The sequence below is a fragment of the Astatotilapia calliptera genome, chromosome 10 (genome assembly GCF_964374335.1).
Source record: "Astatotilapia calliptera chromosome 10, fAstCal68.1, whole genome shotgun sequence".
Taxonomy (NCBI): domain Eukaryota; kingdom Metazoa; phylum Chordata; class Actinopteri; order Cichliformes; family Cichlidae; genus Astatotilapia; species Astatotilapia calliptera.
In genome coordinates, this window is record NC_137431.1 from 22705570 (window position 1) to 22727854 (window position 22285).

The following is a 22285-nucleotide window of genomic DNA, read 5'->3' on the forward strand; positions in this document are numbered from 1 at the left end:
TTGTGTTCCTGCTTTTATTGCCATCAGGTATTATTTAGGCTTCCAAGGCGTGCTTGAAAACATCTTGCTAAACATCTATTTTTATATTTGTAGATTTATTGCGACTTTCCCAGAATCTTCTTATCCAGCAGCGTCCATAAATCAGATAAAAAAAAATCAGGAAATACTCCAGAGCGTCCCCAAGAGTCATCATGTGTTTATTTTTTCTTGAAAAAATAAACACATGATGATTCAAACTAATCTATTACGAGCGGCATGCAATAAGTAATTTATCATAGCAGTGTTATATCAATAAATAAATCCAGCCTTTAAAAAAGGTGAGTAATTGACTCCACAGCAGTGTTGTACATCAATTTCTTGTTCACCAAAGCCCAGAAATTACAGGAACTTCATTATGAAAACTGAGTTAAGCAGCTCATTATCCAGATAATTATGTAACACAAACGATAATAATGGGATCCATTCATATTAGGTGTTTTTATATTGTTGTGTAAGCGTTTTCATTATTAAGGCTCAGACTGTATCAGCGTGGTCTCACCTGCACACTCAGAGATATTTCCCTGTATAACATTAAATGACAAAGTGCCAAAAATATTGGGCTGTTTTTTCAGGGATTATCTTTCCTGTGAACTGCTTTAATGTGGTCACAGCTGGCGCTCCTGGTCCCTCAGAACAAACATTAACTGTTTGGGAATGATCTTTGGTCAGCTGGGAAAACTCAGTTGTGGGAAGCGAGCAAATATAACACCGAGATTAGTTAAATTAGTTTGTTATATTAGGGTTAAAACCTGATACTGGCCACCCCGCTGCAAATTAACGAGCCAACAAAGTATGATGAGATTCAAATTTGATTTTTAACAAGCTCTGACTCATACTCTAAGGCACGCTGTGGAATTGCTGTGTGGATCTGTGGGAGTCCTGCCATCTTCCCAGTTGGTGATCTGGGAAATGCAGCCGTACAGAGGAATGCAGACAAACTGTGCGTTTATTTCTTCACATCTGCTGCTGATTGTAGATGGAGCCGAGTTTGTTTTCATAATCACTGTTTGTTTTATTTATCAGTCGGGGTTCTGATTGGGCTTATTTGCTATTCAGTTAACTGTGCATGGTCTTATAGATGCGCTACACAGCTGTTTAAAACCTCAACATATTTAATGTAGCTTTAATTTTTTTTTAAGCAGTGTTTGCTCATGATGGTTAGATGGCAATTGCTGTAATCTGTCATGATCTGAAAACATTCAGGTGTTTCCTGTGCATCCTTTTGTTTTGTCATGTCAACGTTTAAACCAGGCTAAACCAAATGCTTCCATAATGTAACACAAAACGTCTTTGCATTATCATTTTTGGAAGACTCCACCACATTAGCAACAACAGTGCAGTGCACCGCATATTTAATAACTATCTCACTTTTTTTTTGTCATTATTTCCGCAGGTCAACATAATTCCCATCATTGCCAAAGCGGACACAATCTCCAAGAGCGAGCTTCATAAATTCAAAATAAAGATAATGAGCGAGCTGGTGAGCAACGGCGTCCAGATATATCAGTTCCCAACAGATGACGAAACTGTCAGTGAGATCAATGCCTCCATGAATGTAAGTAATATTTTTGGCACAAAAACATTTAAAAAGTCAAAACATTCTTTGTTTTAATGACGGTAACACATGCTTTGACTAAAACACCATAAATAAAGAGTCAGTGTTTCAATGCAGATGAATTACAGTCTCACAATTTTGACTGTATACTTTGTAAAATATTTATAATATTTGCAAACACTAGCTAACCGTGGGTATGTAGCTATATACAAGGATCATATGTCGTTGGACCCACTGATTGCACTGATTGGCACTTTTCTATTCTTCTTTTTAGTTCGTAACAAGAACTAAAAAGAAGTTCTGCACTAGTCTGCCTATGCAAGCATAACCATAACAGGCACTCTGAGTGCACAAACCTGGGCCATGGGAGCTCACTCTCTGGGCCTTATTTACTTTTAAGGGAGCAGTATTATATTTTGTATATAAACTTAATGGAGGAGTAGGTAATTGAATTATAAATAACTGGGTATGAATAACTTCTGCGTATTATATAATATTTTACTGAAGTATACTTCTATATAACCAGTCAGCTCATTTTCTTTCTCTTCATAAAGCTTTCTTTAAAGATATAAGGTGAGAGGTCAAATGTTACATGATATTTGGATGCAAACTATTATGTGATATTTGGAATCCCCATATACAGTGGGATGCAAAAGTTTGGGCAACCTTGTTAATAGTCTTTATTTTCCTGTATAAATCGTTGGTTGTTACGATAAAAAAAAAAAAGTCAGTTAAATATATCACATAGGAGACACACACAGTGATATTTGAGAAGTGAAAAGAAGTTTATTGGATTTACAGAAAGTGTGCAATAATTGTTTAAACAAAATCAGACAGGTGCATAAATTTGGGCGCCACAAAAAAAGAAATGAAATCAATATTTAGTAGATCCGCCTTTTGCAGAAATTACAGCCTCTAAACGCTTCCTGTTGGTTCCAATGAGAGTCTGGATTGTGGTTGAAGGTCTTTTGGACCATTCCTCTTTACAAAACATCTCTCGTTTATTCAGGTTTGATGGCTTCCGAGCACGGACAGCTCTCTTTAACTCACGCCACAGATTTTCAATAATATTCACGTCTGGGGACTGAGATGATCATTCCAGAACGTTGTACTTGTTCCTCTGCATGAATGCCTTAGTGGATTTTGAGCAGTGTTTCGGGTCACTGTCTTGTTGAAAGATCCAGCCCCGGTGCAGCTTCAGCTTTGTCTCTGATTCCTGGACATTGGTCTCCAGAATCTGCTGATACTGAGTGGAATCCATGTGTCCCTCAACTTTGACAAGATTCCCAGTCCCTGCACTGGCCACACAGCCCCACAGCATGATGGAACCACCACCATATTTTACTGTAGGTAGCAGGTGTTTTTCTTGGAATGCTGTGTTCTTTTTCCTCCATGCATAATGCCTTGTTATGCCCAAATAACTCAGTTTTTGTTTCATCAGTCCCCAGCACCTTATTCCAGAATGAAGTTGGCTTGTCCAAATGTGCTTTAGCAAACCTCAAGCGGCTCTGTTTGTGCTGTGGGCAGAGAAAAGGCTTCCTCTGCATCACTCTCACATACAGAATCTCCTTGTGTAAAGTGCGCCGAATGGTTGAACGATGCACAGTGACTCCATCTGCTGCAAGATGATGTTGTAGGTCTTTGGTGCTGGTCTGTGGGTTAACTCTGACTGTTCTCACCAGTGGTCGCGTCTGTCTGTCCGAGTTTTTCTTGGTCTGCCACTTCGAGCCTTAACTTGAACTGAGCCTGTGGTCTTCCATTTTCTCAATATGTTCCTAACTGTGGAAACAGACAGCTTAAATCTCTGAGACAGCTTTCTGTATCCTTCCCCTAAACCATGATGGTGAACAATCTTTGTCTTCAGGTCATTTGAGAGTTGTTTTGAGACCCCCGTGTTGCTACTCTTCAGAGGAAATTAAAAGAGGAGGGAAAGTTACAATTGACCCCCTTAAATACTCTTTCTCATTATTGGATTCACCTGTGTATGTAGGTCAGGGGTCACTGAGCTTCCCAAGCCAATTTGAGTTCCAATAATTAGTTCTAAAGGTTTTGGAATCAATAAAATGACAACAGTGCCCAAATTTATGCACCTGCCTGATTAAGTTAAAAAAATTATTGCACACTTTCTGTAAATCCAATAAACTTCATTTCACTTCTCAACTATCACTGTGTCTCCTATGTGATATATTTAACTGACAATTTTTTTTATTGTAACAACCAACGATTTATACAGGAAAATAAAGACTATTAACAAGGTTGCCCAAACTTTTGCATCCCACTGTATCAGTATCACTTGTCAATACAGACAAAGACAGTACATTTTAAGCGTAGTTTAAAAGATAAAAAGCATTTTATGAAAGTTTGACCTTACTTGACCTTGAAGAAGAGGCCCAAAGTGACGTGATATTTAGATTCACCCTATATCATTACCTATACAAAATAATACAAACAGTAGCAGTAAGAAACATAATTTTAAATGGCTCTGTCTAGCATTATTATCACTTTGACCTTCACAACTCGACTCTACAGTCCTACAAAGTTTGATCAGAATTCATGCAAGACTTTTATATGCAAGTGTGTTTGCAGACAGAATGACAAAATTGAATGCACACACACGCAAGCGCTACCAAAAATGTAACCTCCTTGGTTTAGGTAAAAAATTTAAAAAGTGCATAAACTTTATGATATTACTCCAACTTAAGTTTCATCTTACAAGTAGGATTATAATTAAACGTATGCTACAGACCTTTGCTGAAGCATCAGGCACAAGTGCATTTTCATGATAATATCTGTCTATTTTTAGATCAGAATTTATTATGCCTCTCATGTATAATCATAATGTTTAAACACACACCCACGCATGTACAAAAATGGTGAACAAGACAGCATTTGGTTCTCCGAGGCACTGTCCTTGTACAGTATCCCAGTCTATTCATAGTTGGTTACATCAGCACCCACACTCGCCAGCTTGCTGGTTCCTCTGAGCTGTAACCAGCCAGCTGGTTTCAACTCGCCATCTAATTTTTGAGGTAGCGTGTCAGGCATGTTTCCCCTGCGATGCCTCCTCACTGTTGGTCTTAATGAAGCATAGTAGCTCCAAGAGCAATAATAAAGCGTGTGTGTTTAATCACTTCAACTAAATAGGTCTCCCATCTGAGCCGCAGTTGGGAGACCCATTTTGTTTTAAAACGTGAAACCGATCACTGGTGCAGCTCATATGTAAACATGGTTACGCTTTGCACTGGTGTGGTTTGGTTGTGAAGGATAAGAGAGCAGACAAACACAGTGAAACGGCTTATCCGTCCTGTTCGTTTTAGTACAGTTTACACCACAGCCTACTGAAAATTGACTTGTTCTGTGAAGAATAAAAAAAAAAATCTCCTTAGGGCAGTGTACCCTGGTCCCCTGCTTATTGCACCAGTAAGAACTTTTTTTTTGTAAAAACCTTTTTGACACTAACCTGTTTTTCTGTGCAGGCCCATCTGCCATTTGCTGTAGTCGGGAGTGTGGAAGAAGTCAAAGTGGGGAACAAAGCAGTGAGGGCCAGACAGTACCCCTGGGGTGTCGTTCAAGGTGAGAGATGCTGACAAGAAATTTAACCACAATATGTTGTGTTTGTATTTTACAATCAAATAGCTGGTTTATTAACCCTTTATTGATAATGGGCCCAACGGCGGGCCCATTTTACAGGTAAATTTGAAGGGCCGGTCAATAAAGGGTTAAAGGATCATTTCTTGTTTGATTAATTTTTCAGGACTACTACAAAAAGAAAGTGTTTTTTTTCTTGTAAAATACCACATATTATATATCCTCAGTTAGAGAAAATGGTTATACTCCATAAAGTACTAGTCACAACCGGCAATGTTTTTTTTTACAGTCCATTGTCCAGTGTTGGTGAGCCTGTGCAGATTAATATCTGACAGGAGTGGCACCCTGTGTGCTCTTCTGCTGCTTCAAGGTTTCAGGGTGTTCAGAGATGCTCTTCTGCATACCTTGGTTGTAGTGAATGATTATTAGTTTTGCCTTGCTATCAGTTCAAAGAAGTCTGGTCACTCCCCTCTGACTTCGGACATCAGCAAGGTCTTTTCTTCTAGAGCACTGCTAGTCATCAGATATTTCCTCTTTTTTGAACCATCAGTAGTTTCTGAATTACTCAGCACAACCACTCTGGCACCGAAAACCATGCCACATTCAAAGTTGCCTAAGTGACCTTTCTTCCCCTTTCTAATGCATCTTGACCTTGTCTCTTTACTTAAAAGTACTAAGTTGTAATTGGCTAATTAGGCATTTGCATTATTGAGCGTTTGAATAGGCGTACCTAATGTGTGACAGGTGACTGTTTGGGATATTGGCACAAACGCTGAACTGTTGTACAGTTGCTGTTACGCCGTTTTATAAGTTTGCTTGATTTTCTTGTTTTTGCTGTGCTGTGAATGTGGCTGAAATCGGTCATGTGGGATTTTTATCTTTTGTTTATTTTTATATATCTGAGGAAGTAGGTGACTCAGTGTCCTTGTGCCTGTGTTTGGGTGTTCATGTGGATGTTTTGCAATATTAAAAGTCATACCAGGCAGTAACTCTGTATTTGAGAAAGTAGAATGAGAAAAACAATAAAGCCAGTGGAAGAAAAGTAACCTGCAGGAATCATAAAAAATAATATATGACTGACAAAGCTCTGAATCATATGATTCATTTTTAAATAAAAAAAACAAACAAACTAGTAGCTGGACTCACTATTTTATTTTTTTTTGTTCTTGTTTTTTTTATTTGTTTTTTGTTCGTTAAGGACGTTTTACTCAGTTAAGTATCCTTGGTGAAGGATGTTTCCTGCACGTGGCAGAGTGGCGAGTGCATCCCATAGTTTTCCTGTTTATTTTTACCCGTTAATGCAGAATGCCCTCCACAGCTGACAGTGTCACTTTATGCGGAGTGACACTAAAATGAAGTATGGAGATCGTTTTGACAGTGTCTCTGTGCGCACGCAGACAGTTTATCGTTAATGATGTCTCGTCTTTAGCTTCATGCATTGTGTTTGTAGGCGTGCAGAGCCTGGATGTATGCCTGGATATTGGCATGAATGCGTTGCCCGTGGAGACGTCGGGTTTCTTGGGAGTTTTTGTTTCCCACAGCTCATTCCTCTGTGTTTGTCAATGATGGTAAACAGTTTAATTTAATAATGTCTCTCACACACACACACACACACACACACACACACACACACACACACACACACACACACACACACACACACACACACACACAGATTTGCTGTGAGAATATTGCTGCTCATGTGGGAGTCATCCTCTCAGAGAACCTCGCTCACTCCCTTCCACTCTCCCTCCATCTCTCGCTTCCTTCCTTCCTTTTTCGTTTACTGCTCCCTCCCTCACCCATCCTCTCTTCCTCTCCTCTCTCCATTATCTAGTGGCCACTCATTCTCCAACCCTCAGAGGACACTGTGGTTATTTCTAAAGCCTGCTGTGTGTCTCCTGTGGGATGGATTCCTCTGGACTTATCAGTCACTGTGCTGCTCTAGTCCAGTCATCCGACAGACTGGTGCTTACTGCAAAAAAGTTTTGTCAGCCCTGCTGTAAGCTCATTTCTTTCCTGGTTGCTTTTCTTATTTTTTTTTTTTTACAAGTGTTCTTATATATTACACAACACACAATAATGTATTATAGTTGCAAGCAGGTATGTAGTATTTGTTTATTTTTGTATTTAGAAACAACTATAACTTGTGCAGTAGACTCTTGAAGCTTGTTGTTGTCTGCATGGTTATGTCTCATCCGTAAAGTCCATCAATGTCTGGCATCAAAAGTCTAAATTGATGGGATATAATAGAGCAAAGCTGCTTCCATTTTGACTCAGCCCTGCTTTCACACTGATTGCTCATCATTCATACAACACACTTGTCACAGTATCTGAGCACAGAGGTCTCTGTGTTTTATAACATGCAGCTAACTGAAGGGAGGCTCTCAATCTGTGGAAACAGTTTGTAGATGCCAGATGTCATATAGATGGGTTATGGTAACCTCTTAAAGAGTCATGAGAAATTTCCATGAGCTTGAAGAAAGACAGACGAGGGCTGTCTGCTGACTAAAAGAGCTATTCAGGGGGTCTTTGTGTGTGTGTGTATTTAATCTTCCCCAAGATCTCATTGTGCTGTTATCTCTGAACTCCAGACATCTGTGACACGTAGCAGACCTTCTCTGCAGCTTTCTATGTGTTACTATTCACACAGATAGAAAACGACACAAAATTAAGAATATTTTTCTGGCATCAAATTACACATCCCTAATCACATAAACAGTAAATCCTGAGAATGTGTAGATTTATGTAAGTTCAGAAACGTACATTTGTTCTTGATTTAAAAAAATGTATTATTCAGCATTAATCTACTCAGTAAAAGTATCACTAAAAGCTACTAAATAATCACATAGATCAAGTTTTTCGCAGACTTATTTTCTTCTGAGAATGTAATCCGTCCATTGATATTTCGTTGGTTTTAATATTTCAGCAGAAAGCAGAAATAAACAGTGACCCTGGATTTTTAAATTCAGAACTTCCACCAAACACGCCTGAAGACTCGTCACCACCCAAACAGCCTCACTGTACAAGGGCATTATTTGAACACAATTTTTTAATGTTCTCTTATACAAACAAGTAAAAAGAAAGAAAGAAGAAGAGTCTAGACACGGCCCCAGAGGAAATGATCATGCACTGAAGTAATATGAGGTGAGATCACGTCTTTATACTGTAAAAGACAGCACTGCTGGTTCCCACATCCCTGCATGAAGTACGGCATGTACTTTACAACATGTCTCGCTTTTATTACCATTTAAATATCGTAATAGTATATACACATAGTATGTATATAAGCCCACAGCAAGACAGTGAGAGATTAGCAAATTGTGAATATTTCCATCTGTCCATCTTAAAATTCTTGAAGAAAGCATAAATGACCCAGATCATTGTACATGTGCCCAAATTGTTTTGTATTTAAATGGTTATAACCCATTACTGTACTGTAATAAAATTAAAGGGTTAGGGTTAATGTTCCATGCCAATATTTTCTTGCCAGTGTGAAAAACTGTTGTCAATTTTTGTCAATATTTGCACAATAAGTCAGTGAGTTGACCTTGAAGACCTTGGTGGATGTAAGCCAGATTTTAATGGATTGTTAACATGACCCCACTCTACACCTCTACTAAGTTTTATCAGAATTGTTTCAAAACAGTTTGAGCTATGGTGTTTACAGATAGAATGACACTATCAAAATCCTACCTACCTCCTTGGCGCAGGGAATAAATATTTGGAAAGCAGTAAGGAATTCAAGGATTCAGCAGAGACTGAAGGATGTATATGATGAGGCAAAGCTTTCCCAAATCTGTAATATTTATCTTTGAAACTCCAAACATCTGGAAGCCTTTCCAAAGACTCACGGAGCTGTTAATCAACCCAGTAAAAATCGATCATTCTAGATTTTTAATTGCATGAATGTTTACTTTTGATAACTTTATTTGGAGCCACATCTCTCTTGCTTGCTTGCTTCTGTATTTCTGTGCATGTGTCTGTGTACCAGCAGAGCCATGTGCTTCTGTATCTTGAGGGCTCAGTGCTGCAGGCAGTTGGAGAGTTGGCCTTCATTCAGTCCTCACGGGGGTGTGGTGGTAGTGGTGGTAGTGTGCAGAAGAGAGGCTATTAGATGCCAAATGAACAATAATTTTCTGTAGCCTGGATGCAGCCCCAGTAAACGGCTAGTTTCTTTTTTTTAAACCCATGTTTTTTCCACTAATGATGTGCGGTTAGCCAGCAAATTTGAGCAAAAAATACACGAGTGACTGAGTCATGCAGCTGAATGACTGCTGATTTTTGAAATTAATTTTGGTTTCAAAAGAATTTGTTAGTTTATTTTGTGTTTTGTCCAAGTCTAATAAAGGAATGCCTTCTTTTTTTTTTTTTAAAGTTACCCTTTGTTGTTTTGTTTAAATATTTATGTTGCATTGTTATATTTTAACGTCATCCTCTGCAGACTTTCACATCTGTGTCCACCTGGAAAAGCTAATTGCCATGCTAATTGTGCTTTTTGAATGCAACCACTGTTGTTTATTCATCCTTAGAGCTTCTGGTGGTATTTAAACATAATGCCTTTGTATTTTCTCACCACGGTGACCTTTCTTCACAAATCGGGTCTGAAGCAACCAAAGTAATCTTAAGGAGTTGCTGAGTTTTGCCAGTAGGTTGATGAACTTGACTTTCAACAAATTTTTTAATGAGTTATGCTTTTATTTTTTTTAGTTTAGTCAAACATTCTATTAAGATATCCTTGGGCTCTACTAATACTCCATTCATTGTTCTCCAAATCGTCTCCTGTTATTTAAAAGCAAAACAAAAAAAGCTTACTGAAGATGTTGTTCAAGTTAGTTTCCAATATAGACAAAAAGAGATCGAATGAACTCAGAAGGTATTAAAAGTTTTTATTTAATATACTGAAGTCTTGCCTTGCATGTTTGATCCGAACAAATGATGTTGCACACAAGTTAAACCCTTTTTGTTTTTATTTTATTTTAATAAGATTTCTCTCAGCAACAGCAGATCTGTAGCAAGCATTCTCGCTAGCTATAGTTGAATGGAAGATCATCGTTTTATGGTGGGAAACTGTCAGTATTAGCTAAAATACAAAACTCGCGTCAGAACTTCAGTAAATAATGGCAAATGGACTGCATTTATATAGCTGGTTTATAGTACTTCCTGATCTACAGTCCCCCAAAGTGCTTGTTTGACTTTTCTTTCTGCCTGTATTAGCTCTTTATGACTCACTTGTTTTATCTTAACTTTGAGATTGTTTTACTGTACAAAATGGTTCAGTCATCTTAGGGTTTCCTGCCATTACAGATCTTAGCTTTGGCCTCAAAATGAAACACATTTTATTATCAGAACAGTCCTTATTGTTTTGATGGGGTGAGGTGACCTGTGACTGAAGGCTTCAACAGAGTGGATGCCCAGGGCACCCATCATCCCCTCTCCCCTCCTCTGCTGTCAGTCTGTGAGGCAGGAAACACTTCCTGCCCTTTCGTCACCATGAAGGCATTTAAGTGTGAGACTCACTCAAACGTGAAACTAAAGTGAAAGTTCTCTCCAGTTGAACAAAGTGAGCACGAAAAGTGCAGAATATGAAGTCTGCTGGAAAAAAAAATTGATTTGGTTTAATTTAATCACTCAGGATGGCGTATATGTACATGCCGAATTATCTGTTTCCTGTGGAGGCTTCACATTCCTGCTTTTAAGAGGAAGAGAGGCTGAGGGAGTGACAGATGGCATGTTAAAGTCATTTGAAAATGATGGCCAGGCACTGAATGAAGGCGTGAAGCAAGGACTGAAAACAACATTATTTGGACACCAGAAGAGTCTAATGTGGAGGGAATAACTAAAAGGGCCTCCTGAGTCTCTGCTGCTGTACTCATGGCGTTCTGTATTTGTCCTTTTAGTTGAGAACGAGAGCCACTGCGACTTTGTAAAGCTCAGAGAGATGCTGATCAGAGTCAACATGGAGGATCTGAGGGAGCAGACACATGCCCGCCATTATGAGCTGTACCGGCGCTGCAAGCTCGAGGAGATGGGTTTCAAAGATACAGATCCTGACAGCGAGCCATTCAGGTAGATGGTGGACACACCCAGTGCAACACAGACAATGCGTTTATTGAAAGGCTCACACAGTCAACCAACTGTCAACAGCAATGAAAGGAAACGATTATCTTTTGAAGACTGTGCCTAATCTTTCTTTGTTTCTGTTCTCTGTCCTGGCTTTACTGCTCTGCAGCCTTCAGGAGACGTATGAGGCTAAGAGGAAAGAGTTCTTGGGGGATCTGCAGCGCAAAGAGGAAGAAATGCGGCAAATGTTTGTCAACAAAGTAAAAGAGACGGAAGCAGAACTTAAAGACAAGGAGAGAGAGGTCAGTCTGGAAAAGCCGAGCTGTCGTTTATTTGATAGTCAATTGCACCTGACATGTCCACACATCAACTTCAGGTGCTTTTTTTGTCAGAAGATCAGAAATATTGTGCACACAGTTTTGCATGGCATCTGTAAAACCTGTTGAGTTCAGCACATTTTAAGATATGACAAAGTGTCTGCACATGTGAATGACCGACTCTGTTTGTATTGGTTTATCCTAATCACTCATATCTGGCACCACTGTGAGAAAGTACCAAGACCCTCATCACACGATTTCCCTACAGTGAGGCTCAAAGTTATGACTCAGTGTCAGTTTAGGAAGCTGTGACTACACAGAAAGAAATGCACAGATCAAACACTTTAAATTATTGTTTGTAACTTGACTGTATGTCTGATCTAAGAAAGTTTGTCTTGGCATTTTTACATTTTGTGCAGTTTCTACAGTTTACCACCAACTTTCTCAGTGTTGGAAAGAGATGAGTTTTCACCTCCCATCATAGTATTACGATTGAAATCTACAAAAGTGCATTATTTCCTTGTTGTACTTGAGGAGTGCATAAAATGTTGCTAAGGGCTCCCAGTAACCATAAAAGCCACACTTTAGGTCTTTAACACCTGCATTTAATAGTTTCTATTTTGTTTGAGTGTCTACTTGTCAACTATACAGGGCCCTCAAAAACACTTTGAGCAGCTCTGCAGTGCATCCAGTGTTATACATACCAAAGTGTTGCACACTGCAATAGCAGATGATGGTGTGTTGTCGATCACAAGGGAAGCAGTGTATGACTAAGCAGGGGGATGCCCTGTTTTTCACTGCACTTCATAATATGGTTATTTAACCTGCTCTTAGTAATATAACCATGCAAGACAAAATTATATACACTGAAAAAATATAGGAAAAGCCAATGTTCAGTTCAGTTTGAGTATAAAAATATTAGTCAGACAAACTCTTCCTAAACTGCCCTTTCTTCTAAAGTTTCGTCTCTCTTGTCCTCATCCCATTTGTCCGTCTCCACACTCGTCTTCTCCCCCTCAGTTGCACGAAAAGTTCGAGCAGCTGAAACGGATGCACCAGGAGGAGAAGAAGAAGGTGGAGGATAAGCGAGGATACCTGGAGGAGGAGATGAACGCCTTTAACAAGAGGAAGGCGGCAGCCGAGACACTGTCCTTATCTCAGCCCGTCAAGAAAGACAAGGACAAGAAAAAGTAAGGCAGTCCCTCTAAGTCACTCAATCGTGTCATTCTTCTCTCAGTAACAGGAAGCTGCTTCTTTTTTAAACCCTACTCCTTTCTTTAAGTAATCCTCTTGCCTTTCACTGTGTGCCTTCAGAACCTGAAATGATTTCCCCGCTGCTCTTGTCTCTTCTTGTTTTGCTGAGTAACACTGATACACGAGGTTAGCATTCTGCTAATTCCCTTGGATTTATGGAGCCTTGAATAGAGCGTGTTTTGCTGCTTTAGACCTGTTGTCGACCTGTCTCCAATACACAAGCATTTCAACCATTATAAAGGCCTGGCATGCGTTAAGGAAACTTCCTCTCCTTTTTGTCCTGCCCAAGCTTAACATTTCCTGTGCTTTCACTCTTTCCTTTCGCCTCGCTCTAATTATTCAGGATACTCAGTCAGGAGGTAGTGAAAACCTCAGAAAGGGCAAAACTGATGTTTCAATAGGGGTGTGCTCATCGTTGTTAAATCTTCCACTTTATACCTGATGCTTTCTTCTTAAGTACGGTATTGGACTGACATGCATAGCGATCTATAGCTCACCCATCACAGCAGGGATCAAGGTGCTGCGGTTGTTTCAAAGCCCAGTCAGCATTGTTTTGAAATTCCTTCGTTTAAAGCTGCATTCTAGGAGCCTTCAGCTTGTTTTGTCTTTAGACCAACTTGTTCACATACTGTTGATAAGAGGCTGCTTTTTTCTGGTTTAGTCTTGGTCAAGTACAACTTGACTGTTGAAGCTATAAAATGAGTTTGATCTTCATGAACTCATGTAGTAAAACAGAAGTTTAGCTTGAAGTTTCTTGAAGCTGATAACGTTTTGAAATCCTTATTAGGAGCTACAAAATGCAAGTTCAGTACTTGGATTCAACTTTTATCTGCTCAGTTTTTCATGAAATGACCTGGTCACGAACAGTGTTGGTCAAGTTACTTGAAAAAAGTAATCAGTAACTAATTACTGATTACTTCCCCAAAAAAGTAATCCCGTTACTTTACTGATTACTTATTTTCAAAGGTAATTAATTACTTAGTTACTTTTTAAAAACACGATTTACAACCTGAATAGGTGATAAAGCGATAGATCTTTCAGCCCAATTCTACTTTTTCTAAATAATCCATCATACAAAATGTAATCAAATGGAAAAGTCTCTTTTTTTGACTTGTTTTATCAGTTTTAATCTTTTAACTTTATGCATCAAGCAAAAATTTAATTATATGCAACATTCTCTGACTTGAATAAATTAGTTTAACATTTAAACCTATTTTCTACACATTCCAGCACACAAAATAAAATATTTTTTGTGTTTACACTCACTCTTTCAAATAGATGCAACTAAAACACAGCAGAAAATAAAGTCAAAGACTCAGCGGTCCTGTTGCTCTATTTTCACCTGTAAAGCAGGCCTGGGGGTAGGTGGAGGTTTACCCTGGTGCACGTGTGCCGCGGTCATTTGAAGAATCCGCGAGTTTCTCTGTGTACGTCGTTGTGCACTCGGTGCTTGCTTGGAAGTTTAGGGTTTTTTTTTCGCTGTAAAAAGAAGTTTTCTTCCCACGCACGATGGACGCTAATGTTTTTGTCACTTTTTATGGAATCAAACTCAAAGTAAGGTCAGTACTTCCATGCTTTAAACGCTGCGTGCTCATACTCTCTCCCACAATCGATATGTGAGCCATTGTTGATCTGCACACAGCTGTTGTCACAAACGTCACACTCGCTTACGTCACTGTCATGAGACATTCTTGCAAAAAATCACGGTTTTAGTAACGCAGTAACGCAGCGTTCCTACCGGAAAGTAACGGTAATCTAATTACCGATTTTGCAATAGTAATCCCTTACTTTACTCGTTACTTGAAAAAAGTAATCAGATTACAGTAACGCGTTACAAGTAACGCGTTACTGCCCATCTCTGGTCACGAACCTTCTACCTGCCAGTCACTTGTCCTGTGAATATGGGGCACATATATCAACAAATAGCAGTAATTCCTGCACATTCATTCAGGATTTTGAGTTAAAGCTGAAAGTCTGCACTTTAATCTCATATTGATGATTTCAAGGCCATTTCAGACAGTCAAACGTGTACAATGTTCAGGTTTCACTTTACTTCAGTCTGTCGTGTAGCTCCTTTTCAGTTCTTTATCTGTGTTTTGTTTTGTTGGCTGGCGGTCCTTTACACACTGTATCACAATCAGAGCTGGCTTTGAGTGAAGCAAGCATCTCTGTGTGTATGCCAAGCTTTGGTCATAGGTGAACGGCAGTGAAGTCTTCATGGTCATTCCCACCAAGTTGACCAGGCATATGGCTCCATCTTGTGGCCGCTCACGTGCATTACTCTTGTTCCTGTTGCAGATCTTCCATTTTGTGCGTTTCCGAACATCATTTTTGGCCGTTTCACTCAGGACTGGTGTTCGAAGTAATCATCATACAGAGTGTAGTTTAAAAGGTTCACACCTCATTCACCAGCACACGCGCTACGATTTTATCTGAGCTTCCTAACTTCTTTGCTTCAGTGCTGCTTTTCTGATCCCTCTCTTTTATTTCACTTATTATTTCAGTAAAGTCGCTGTTTGTTCATTCGATTTATTTTGTTTATTGTTTGTCGTTGTTTTTCAGTTAATTTTTGGGCGCTGTATACCCTTCCTCACACGGCCATGGATTTGTCCTCCATCACCATAGCAGCGACAACATCTGTTTTTTGTTGGTTTGTTTGTTTTCGTTTGTTTGTTCCGACATTCCATCTTGATATTGTGCACACGGACCAAAGACACTGAGGATGATGATGATGATGATGATGATGGTGAAGCCACAGGGAAGAAAAGAGTGAAAGATGGTGAGAGATGATGAGCAAAAATATTCACGTTCCATCAGAGGCCATCTCATTTATTCAGGATCTTTGTTTGTTTGTTTTGCTTCCCCCCCTTTGGACACTTTTTAAAATAAATATGTATGTATATGCGTTTTGTTTTGCTTAATTGTGATTTAAATATTTTGTTGTTTTCTTTTTGTTTCTTCATTAACTATCCACACAAGAAATAAGAGCTTAAAACCATTCGAACCTTTGACTGTTTGGTACTACAACGTAACACCTGGGCAACATTTTTTTAAACTCTTCAGCAAGTATTACAAAAATAATAAAAGAAGATATCAGTAAAGATTTTTGTCTTTAAATACATGATCTTTCTGAAAAATTGCCCAGATAAAATGTGTCGGTTAAACTTGGTTAAAGTTAAAGTCGGTTAAAGTTGTTTTTTTTGTTTTTTTAATCAATTAAGCCCAAATAATATACTTAAATAGCAATAACTGAGTACCTGTGTACTGCATATTGCATACACATAGGTGCTGACAACCTAAACCTAATAATCTTAAGTGTTTTTTTTAAAGAAATGTATGCAATATTCTGGTGCTGTTTCAGTTTAACTCATTAAATGTATGTGAATATTTTCTAGAGCTTACCAAGCTTAATATGCAAAATGTACTAGTTTTTAAATCTGATATTGTTATAAGAAGCACATATGATTGTGTACATTGTCCGTAAGTGATTTAACTTTATTGTAAACGGTGAGTTGATCGTCTCGATGTGACTGTTATGACAGTGGACGCAAACACAAAGCCAGTATATCGACGTAAACCCAGGATTCAGGAAACTATTCAGCTTGATGTAGACGCGTTTACACTCAGATGTAGAAGAGAGCAGCTGTATTTACTGTGTGTCTTTTGGAAATAAATGCAACCCCCCCACCCCACACCCTTCCACTCCTGACTTTGATGCGTCTCTGCCATGATTTGTTTGTCTATATTTACCCAGCGTGGAGCTGAAAGTGAAGCACAGGCAAGTGAAGACTCTCATTCCCTCAGGTGCGCATTAAGACAACACACAGAGGCTGACGGCCCCTCGCTGTAACCAAACAGCTGTCAGCTTGAGGCAGCGTTTCCTGTGTAGCGATCTCTAACTGAAGAACAAAGTGCTGTGTGCTCGGCACACAATCCTCCCTGCTTTCACCATCGCTGCTCACCTCTGTTGGGTGTGGCTGTGTGTTTTTCAAAGGAGTGAGAGGTGGAAAGGTGTGTCCTCCCTTCACTTTGCATTTCAGCTTTTTCATCATTCCAGTATGAAAATATAAACTATGGTAACTGGGAACAGAGTGGCTTGAATTGACCCAATTCCTGTCCAGGACTATCTAAATGGAAGAAAAAAAATGACAAACTATTAAAGTAAACTCACCCTACTAAACCCGTACGACCTGACGCCGGCCACATCCTACCCAGTTCCTTCCCCACTTCAGTTTAAGTTCTTTCATTGTTTAGAATTTCTCCAGATTTCTTTTCTGGACACTCCATCGGTAACTTCTTCGCCAAAGGGATCCCTGACCACCCGATTGATGTCATGCGTCATAAAAGGTGGATCTTCATCGACCTCAGTCATCAGTGCTGCTTTCTGTGAGCGTCTTCTGGGCCACCAACTGTTTTCCATTTACTGTGAAGGATCTGCCAGCATTGGTATTATTCTGTCTACCACCTGCAGAGTTCACTGGACCTCATTCAGCCCTACAATATGTTCAGAGCTCTCTCTGTGCTGTAGTACACTAACACTGCCAACAAAGCTGCCTGCTAATCACCCTGAGAGCCTCCATGTACATACTTGGACTGAGACACAACATCAAAGCCAGTGACAGATAAGTGATAGCTGCTGAGATGCGTGACGTATTTCAGGGGTTTGACTAGATAAGTTTTTTTTTAACCTACTTACGACTGTGAGCTCAGATTTTGTGGATGGACAAACTACAAGCAAACTCCCTTGCGCACAGAGATTTCTCCAGATTCTCTAAATCCTTTGATAATATGTACTGTAGGCGATGAAATATTTGCAATTTTATGTTGAGGAACATTATTCCACAGTTTGTAGATGCAGTTATATTAGCTATAAAATGTTTCACCACCTGTTTCTTTTTAGTGTCACTGACTTTTCCAATTTTTTGTTGACCCCCCCCATCCCAACTACTTGATCCTCGTATGCAGTAATTGACAAAACCTCTAAATATCAAGCAAAAATTGAGTAAAAACCAAAAACATTCAAAATATCAGGAAATGAATTTTTATTTGTTGAAATCATAGCTTTATTTCTATGGTAGACAATAAGATATAGCTGCCTCAGTATCTGAAGGAATATGTGTTGCTTGGTTCAGATCAACTTGATGAATCAAAGCAGGCTTTACAAATGAGAAAATAACCTGTTCACATTAGAAGTCATGTTACTGAGACTGAACACAATTTGAGCCACCTAAACAAAAATAAATATATAAAATCAAAGATCAGTCTCTCCAGCATTGGTAGAGCGGTGGAGGTAAAGTCCCTCAAGAGACGCTGCGTTCCCATCTATCAGCCTTCATCAGTTTACACATCAGAGGAAAGAATAATCCCATAGGTCAACCTCAGATTATCATACAGTACATAATTTAAAAAAATATTGCTAATTTATCACTGATGCTGCATCATCAATCAGATAATCTCATGCCGTCAAAAATCACCATTGTTTTATTATTCTGCTCTAGTGTTGAATCAATCTCCCAAAGGTACTCAGATATGATATGTAACAGCTGCATAATTTAAACCAACTCAGGCTGCAACTTAATTTAATAAAAACATTTGCATAATTAAGTCATGAAATAAAGCTTTTAAGTAAAAATGTAACTTTTCTAAATAAAAGGGTAAATAAACATTTAACAAAATTGGAAAACTTTAGTAGAGTTAAGATTAAAATAATAAGAGGTTAAAAATATATAATTATTTGTATAAAAAAGAAAAAAGCTTTTTTTTTTTTTAATATCAAAGTGCTGTGTGGCTCGGGAGGGGGGGCACCGTCAAACTTGGAAAAGAAGCAAATAAACAGGCCTTAAAAAAAAACAACAAAAAAAACAACCCCAAAACAAACACCCCCCAAAAAATCTGGAGTTGATGTGAACCAAAAGAAGGTTGTAAAGTAAGGGGAAGAAGGCCTTTACAGGTAGAACAGTAACTTTGCACTAAAGAGAAACATTCAAATCTAATTTTGGTAACGTAAGTGATTCCCCACAGCTTCAGCTCAGCCGCCAAGAACAAGCCACAAGATCAGAATAAGACCCCCCAAAAAATCCTGACACCTTCAGAGTCAATGAGGACAAGTGCAAAGAAGAAACTAATAATACTAAATTTTACATTAGCCAAATCTTTTAGGAAAAACAAAATCTTGAAATGTTATGGTTAGCGAGGAGCATCTGGGTCCCACAATGTCCTTGTAGACGAAAGGTGGACGGTGTGAATAAAATGTCCTCCTAGTTGACAGCAGGGTGCAGTGGGGGGCACGACGAGATGTCCTCCTGCTCAAACGAATCATCGCGATTGCTCCCCTCTGCCCCGGGAGTCGCTTCCTCGTTATAGAGATTTCTGAATCCGTCGTAATACTCGTCCGAGTCCTCCTGGTCCCTCCCGGACTCTCGTAAGTGCCGCGTGGGGCTTTGGGCTCGCTCTTCCTCCTGGATCTGAGTGCTGTTGAAAATGTAGACTGCGTTGGTTGTCAGGGAGAACTCCAGGCTGTGCAGGTACTCGTCCACCACCTCTTTGCAATGGATGAACTCCGCACTGTCAACCTGGGAGATGGGAACAAGAAGAAGCATGATAATGTGTGTGAGATGAACAAGAAAAAGAAGAGACAAGCATGATGTAAATGATGGCCTACAGACTATATTGTTGATTCTACTTTAGTCTATTATACTTCAGATGGTCCCACTGCCAGAGTAGGAAAGTCTTTCTTGTGACTTTGGTGTGTTAGTGTGCTTTTAAATGGAAATTGCAACAGAACACAAACAATGAAGACACATAGTGTTTAAACAACATTTTGTTAGTTACTTCCTGTACAGGCTTGTTGCCAGGGTCACTGCTAATAAGTTACTTTTCTAATTAAAGATTTGACATGGCAGCAAATAAGAGTTCAATCCAATACTCTAGGACAGCGGTCCCCAACCCCCGGGCCTCGGACTGGTATCGGTCCGCGAGTCGTTTGGTACCGGGCCGCGAGAGTTGAGGCTTAGGTGTGAAATGTATGGTTTTCAGCGTTATTCTGTTATCGTTTTTATCGTTAACTTTGTTTTCCTGGGTCTTTTCACGTGTGTTATGAATAAATATTTTTTCGGTACCGGTACTAGTTTTATTTTGTTGTATTTATCCACGACACCTTAAAGGCCGGTCCGTGAAAATATTGTTGGGCATAAACCGGTCCGTGGCACAAAAAAGGTTGGGGACCGCTGCTCTAGGATTTAAAGCATCTCGAGGCTAAGCTTTTTGTGAATTGGTGGTATACAAATAGAAATACCTGACGTGCAACAGTTTCTACAATCAAATGTTTGTCATTATGGCTGTGTCCTATGGCCTCAGCTTTATTTCTTACGCATAGATGAGAAGCTGAGAGCACAGTGGACATCAGTGACTGACATGACATTGATTCGATCAGGGAAAAAAACAAAACAAAAACAGGGTTGCAAAGCAGCTTGCAGATTTACAGCTATGGGCAAGCTTTTGGGATTTTTCCAGTTGGATTTTGAGAGACTGCTTTGCTACGACTCATGGAGTGCCTGGACTGAAAGTGCTAGATTTTCAACATATATTACATTTCTCTGCATGAGTTCAACAAACCGACCAATACTGTCCAAGTTTTTGCCCATGTTTTCCATTATCACGTTTGCGGTAAAATCTACTTGAGCTAAAAATCAACCACTAATTGCAGAATACATGAAACTGTTGGTTGGGCTGTAGTATGTGTTAATCCCTGAATATCTTGCGTTAAGATGTTTAACGTGACCAGAGAAAGTAGTAGGCGCTTTTTCTTACTTGTGCTTTCTTCAGCAGATCTGTTAACATGGAGAACCAGTCGGGTGTGAGTGCCTCCAGCTCCAAAGTGATGATGGCCAAAGCCAATGTGGAGCCCTTGAACTGCCAAAGCTGGTGGCAAGCCATACAGTGTTGCACCTGCCTGGTCCACAACGCCACCTGGAGGCCGGGAGGTCTCTTCTGATTCCCCAGCCCAACGGGGGGGACACCGGGGTCCGTTGCAGGGTACCAGCCGACACCGGATCCGAGACCGATGGACGGAATGAGGTGGGGGTGGCTGGAGACGAGCATGGCGTGGAACTAGGATGGACCAACGGGGGGGGAAAGAACATAATCGAGACCAAAATGTTACCATAACGATGTCATTGTTATCTCATTGTCTGTCCACCCATTGCCCACTCCTAACCTGCTAGATTTATATCAAGTATACCAGTGCATTTAACTGCACATCATTCATCCCTTTTACACAAATTTCTCACCAACAAAGACGTGATCAATCTGCCGATTGATCATCCACTCTTCAAAGGTGAGTGTAGAGGTCCAAACCTGAAGCTCTAGCAGTGCAGGTTTTGCTAATGAAGCCCGCCAAACCCCCCTCCTCTTTGTCCGACTGCTTATTGTAATCTCGTTTGTATCGTATTGTACGTGCAGTGCTTTTCTGTGTTACCGTTTGTGGGAGGTAACTGACAAACCTGAGTTGGGGCTCAGTGGAAAAAGAAGGTGGTTTCAGTTTTTCCAAATAGCAACATAAACTAATTAATCTGCTTCACTTTTAAAACCAGTGAGTACAGGCTGAATAAGCTGGCTCAGTCTTTTGGTTTAGATGAACATCCTGAGAATCAAAAAAAGGAATGCATTCATCCAGCTTTTGTTTCAAACCCCGTCATTCATTTAGTCACATAGCGTTTGGTTCATCTGCTTTATTTCGTCTTTTACGCCGTAGCAAATATAAGCCATGGGATTTAAAGAAAGTGGGATGTTCCTGGAGCTGCAGATTCAGCGGTGTGGCGCTAAAGTCAATATAATTTCTTGAGTCCCCCCCTCACCACTACACTTCTTTCTGGAGTCCTTTTCAGGGTAATGTAGCAGTAAAGATGGTTTTTACCATCACACAGCTGATAGTGCTTCTCCAGGAGTTTCACATGGATGTTGAACGACGAGAGGTAACACGAAGAAAACTCTGTAAATCCTCTTATTTATTCATATCAAAGTGTCATGGTGGAGCGTCTGTGACAAATTAATCGATAGAGTCTATTGTTAGCCGTTTTGTAGACAACGGTAGAATACAGTTTTATTTAGTGAAGGGAAACTTCTTCAGGGCCGGGGGAATGTAATTGTGACATACTTAAAAGTATAGTTAAAGTATTTATTTGAATAGTACAAAGAGAGAAAATGTCTTTATTTTATTATAGTTTTTATTAATACATCATGTCTTTATTTTAAAAGTCTTGGATTTTGTAATACCTGAAAAGTCGAGCGCTAGGACAATAATAGAGCCACAATAAGAACTGCACTCGGTAAACCTGTGACATAAATATCAGCCTGGAGGGGAAGTGCCATTTTTTTCTTTTTCTTGTAAGTTTAGTGGGGATTCAGCCTGAATGTGCCAAGCTGCTTTTTGGGGGGGACAGTTTATGGTTGGTGGCTTTAAGAAGCAGTC

At 39.6% G+C, this 22285-nt stretch overlaps 1 protein-coding gene across 2 annotated transcripts in view; it reads left to right on the top strand.

The window, feature by feature from the left end:
- septin8a (septin 8a) overlaps nucleotides 1-20941 on the top strand; it is a 36345-nt gene extending 15404 nt beyond the window's left edge. Inside the window, exons 5-10 of one of the 2 annotated variants that reach the window (XM_026181122.2) lie at nucleotides 1433-1594; nucleotides 5071-5167; nucleotides 11083-11251; nucleotides 11415-11547; nucleotides 12583-12752; nucleotides 20644-20941. In XM_026181122.2, the coding sequence (XP_026036907.1) occupies nucleotides 1433-1594; nucleotides 5071-5167; nucleotides 11083-11251; nucleotides 11415-11547; nucleotides 12583-12752; nucleotides 20644-20809 (897 nt within the window). In that variant the 3' untranslated portion in view covers nucleotides 20810-20941. Of the gene's footprint in view, nucleotides 1-1432; nucleotides 1595-5070; nucleotides 5168-11082; nucleotides 11252-11414; nucleotides 11548-12582; nucleotides 12753-15378; nucleotides 16509-20643 lie in introns of those variants that run through there. The other variant, XM_026181123.2, reaches the window with a different exon arrangement.
- The last annotated feature ends 1344 nt before the right edge of the window (nucleotides 20942-22285 follow it).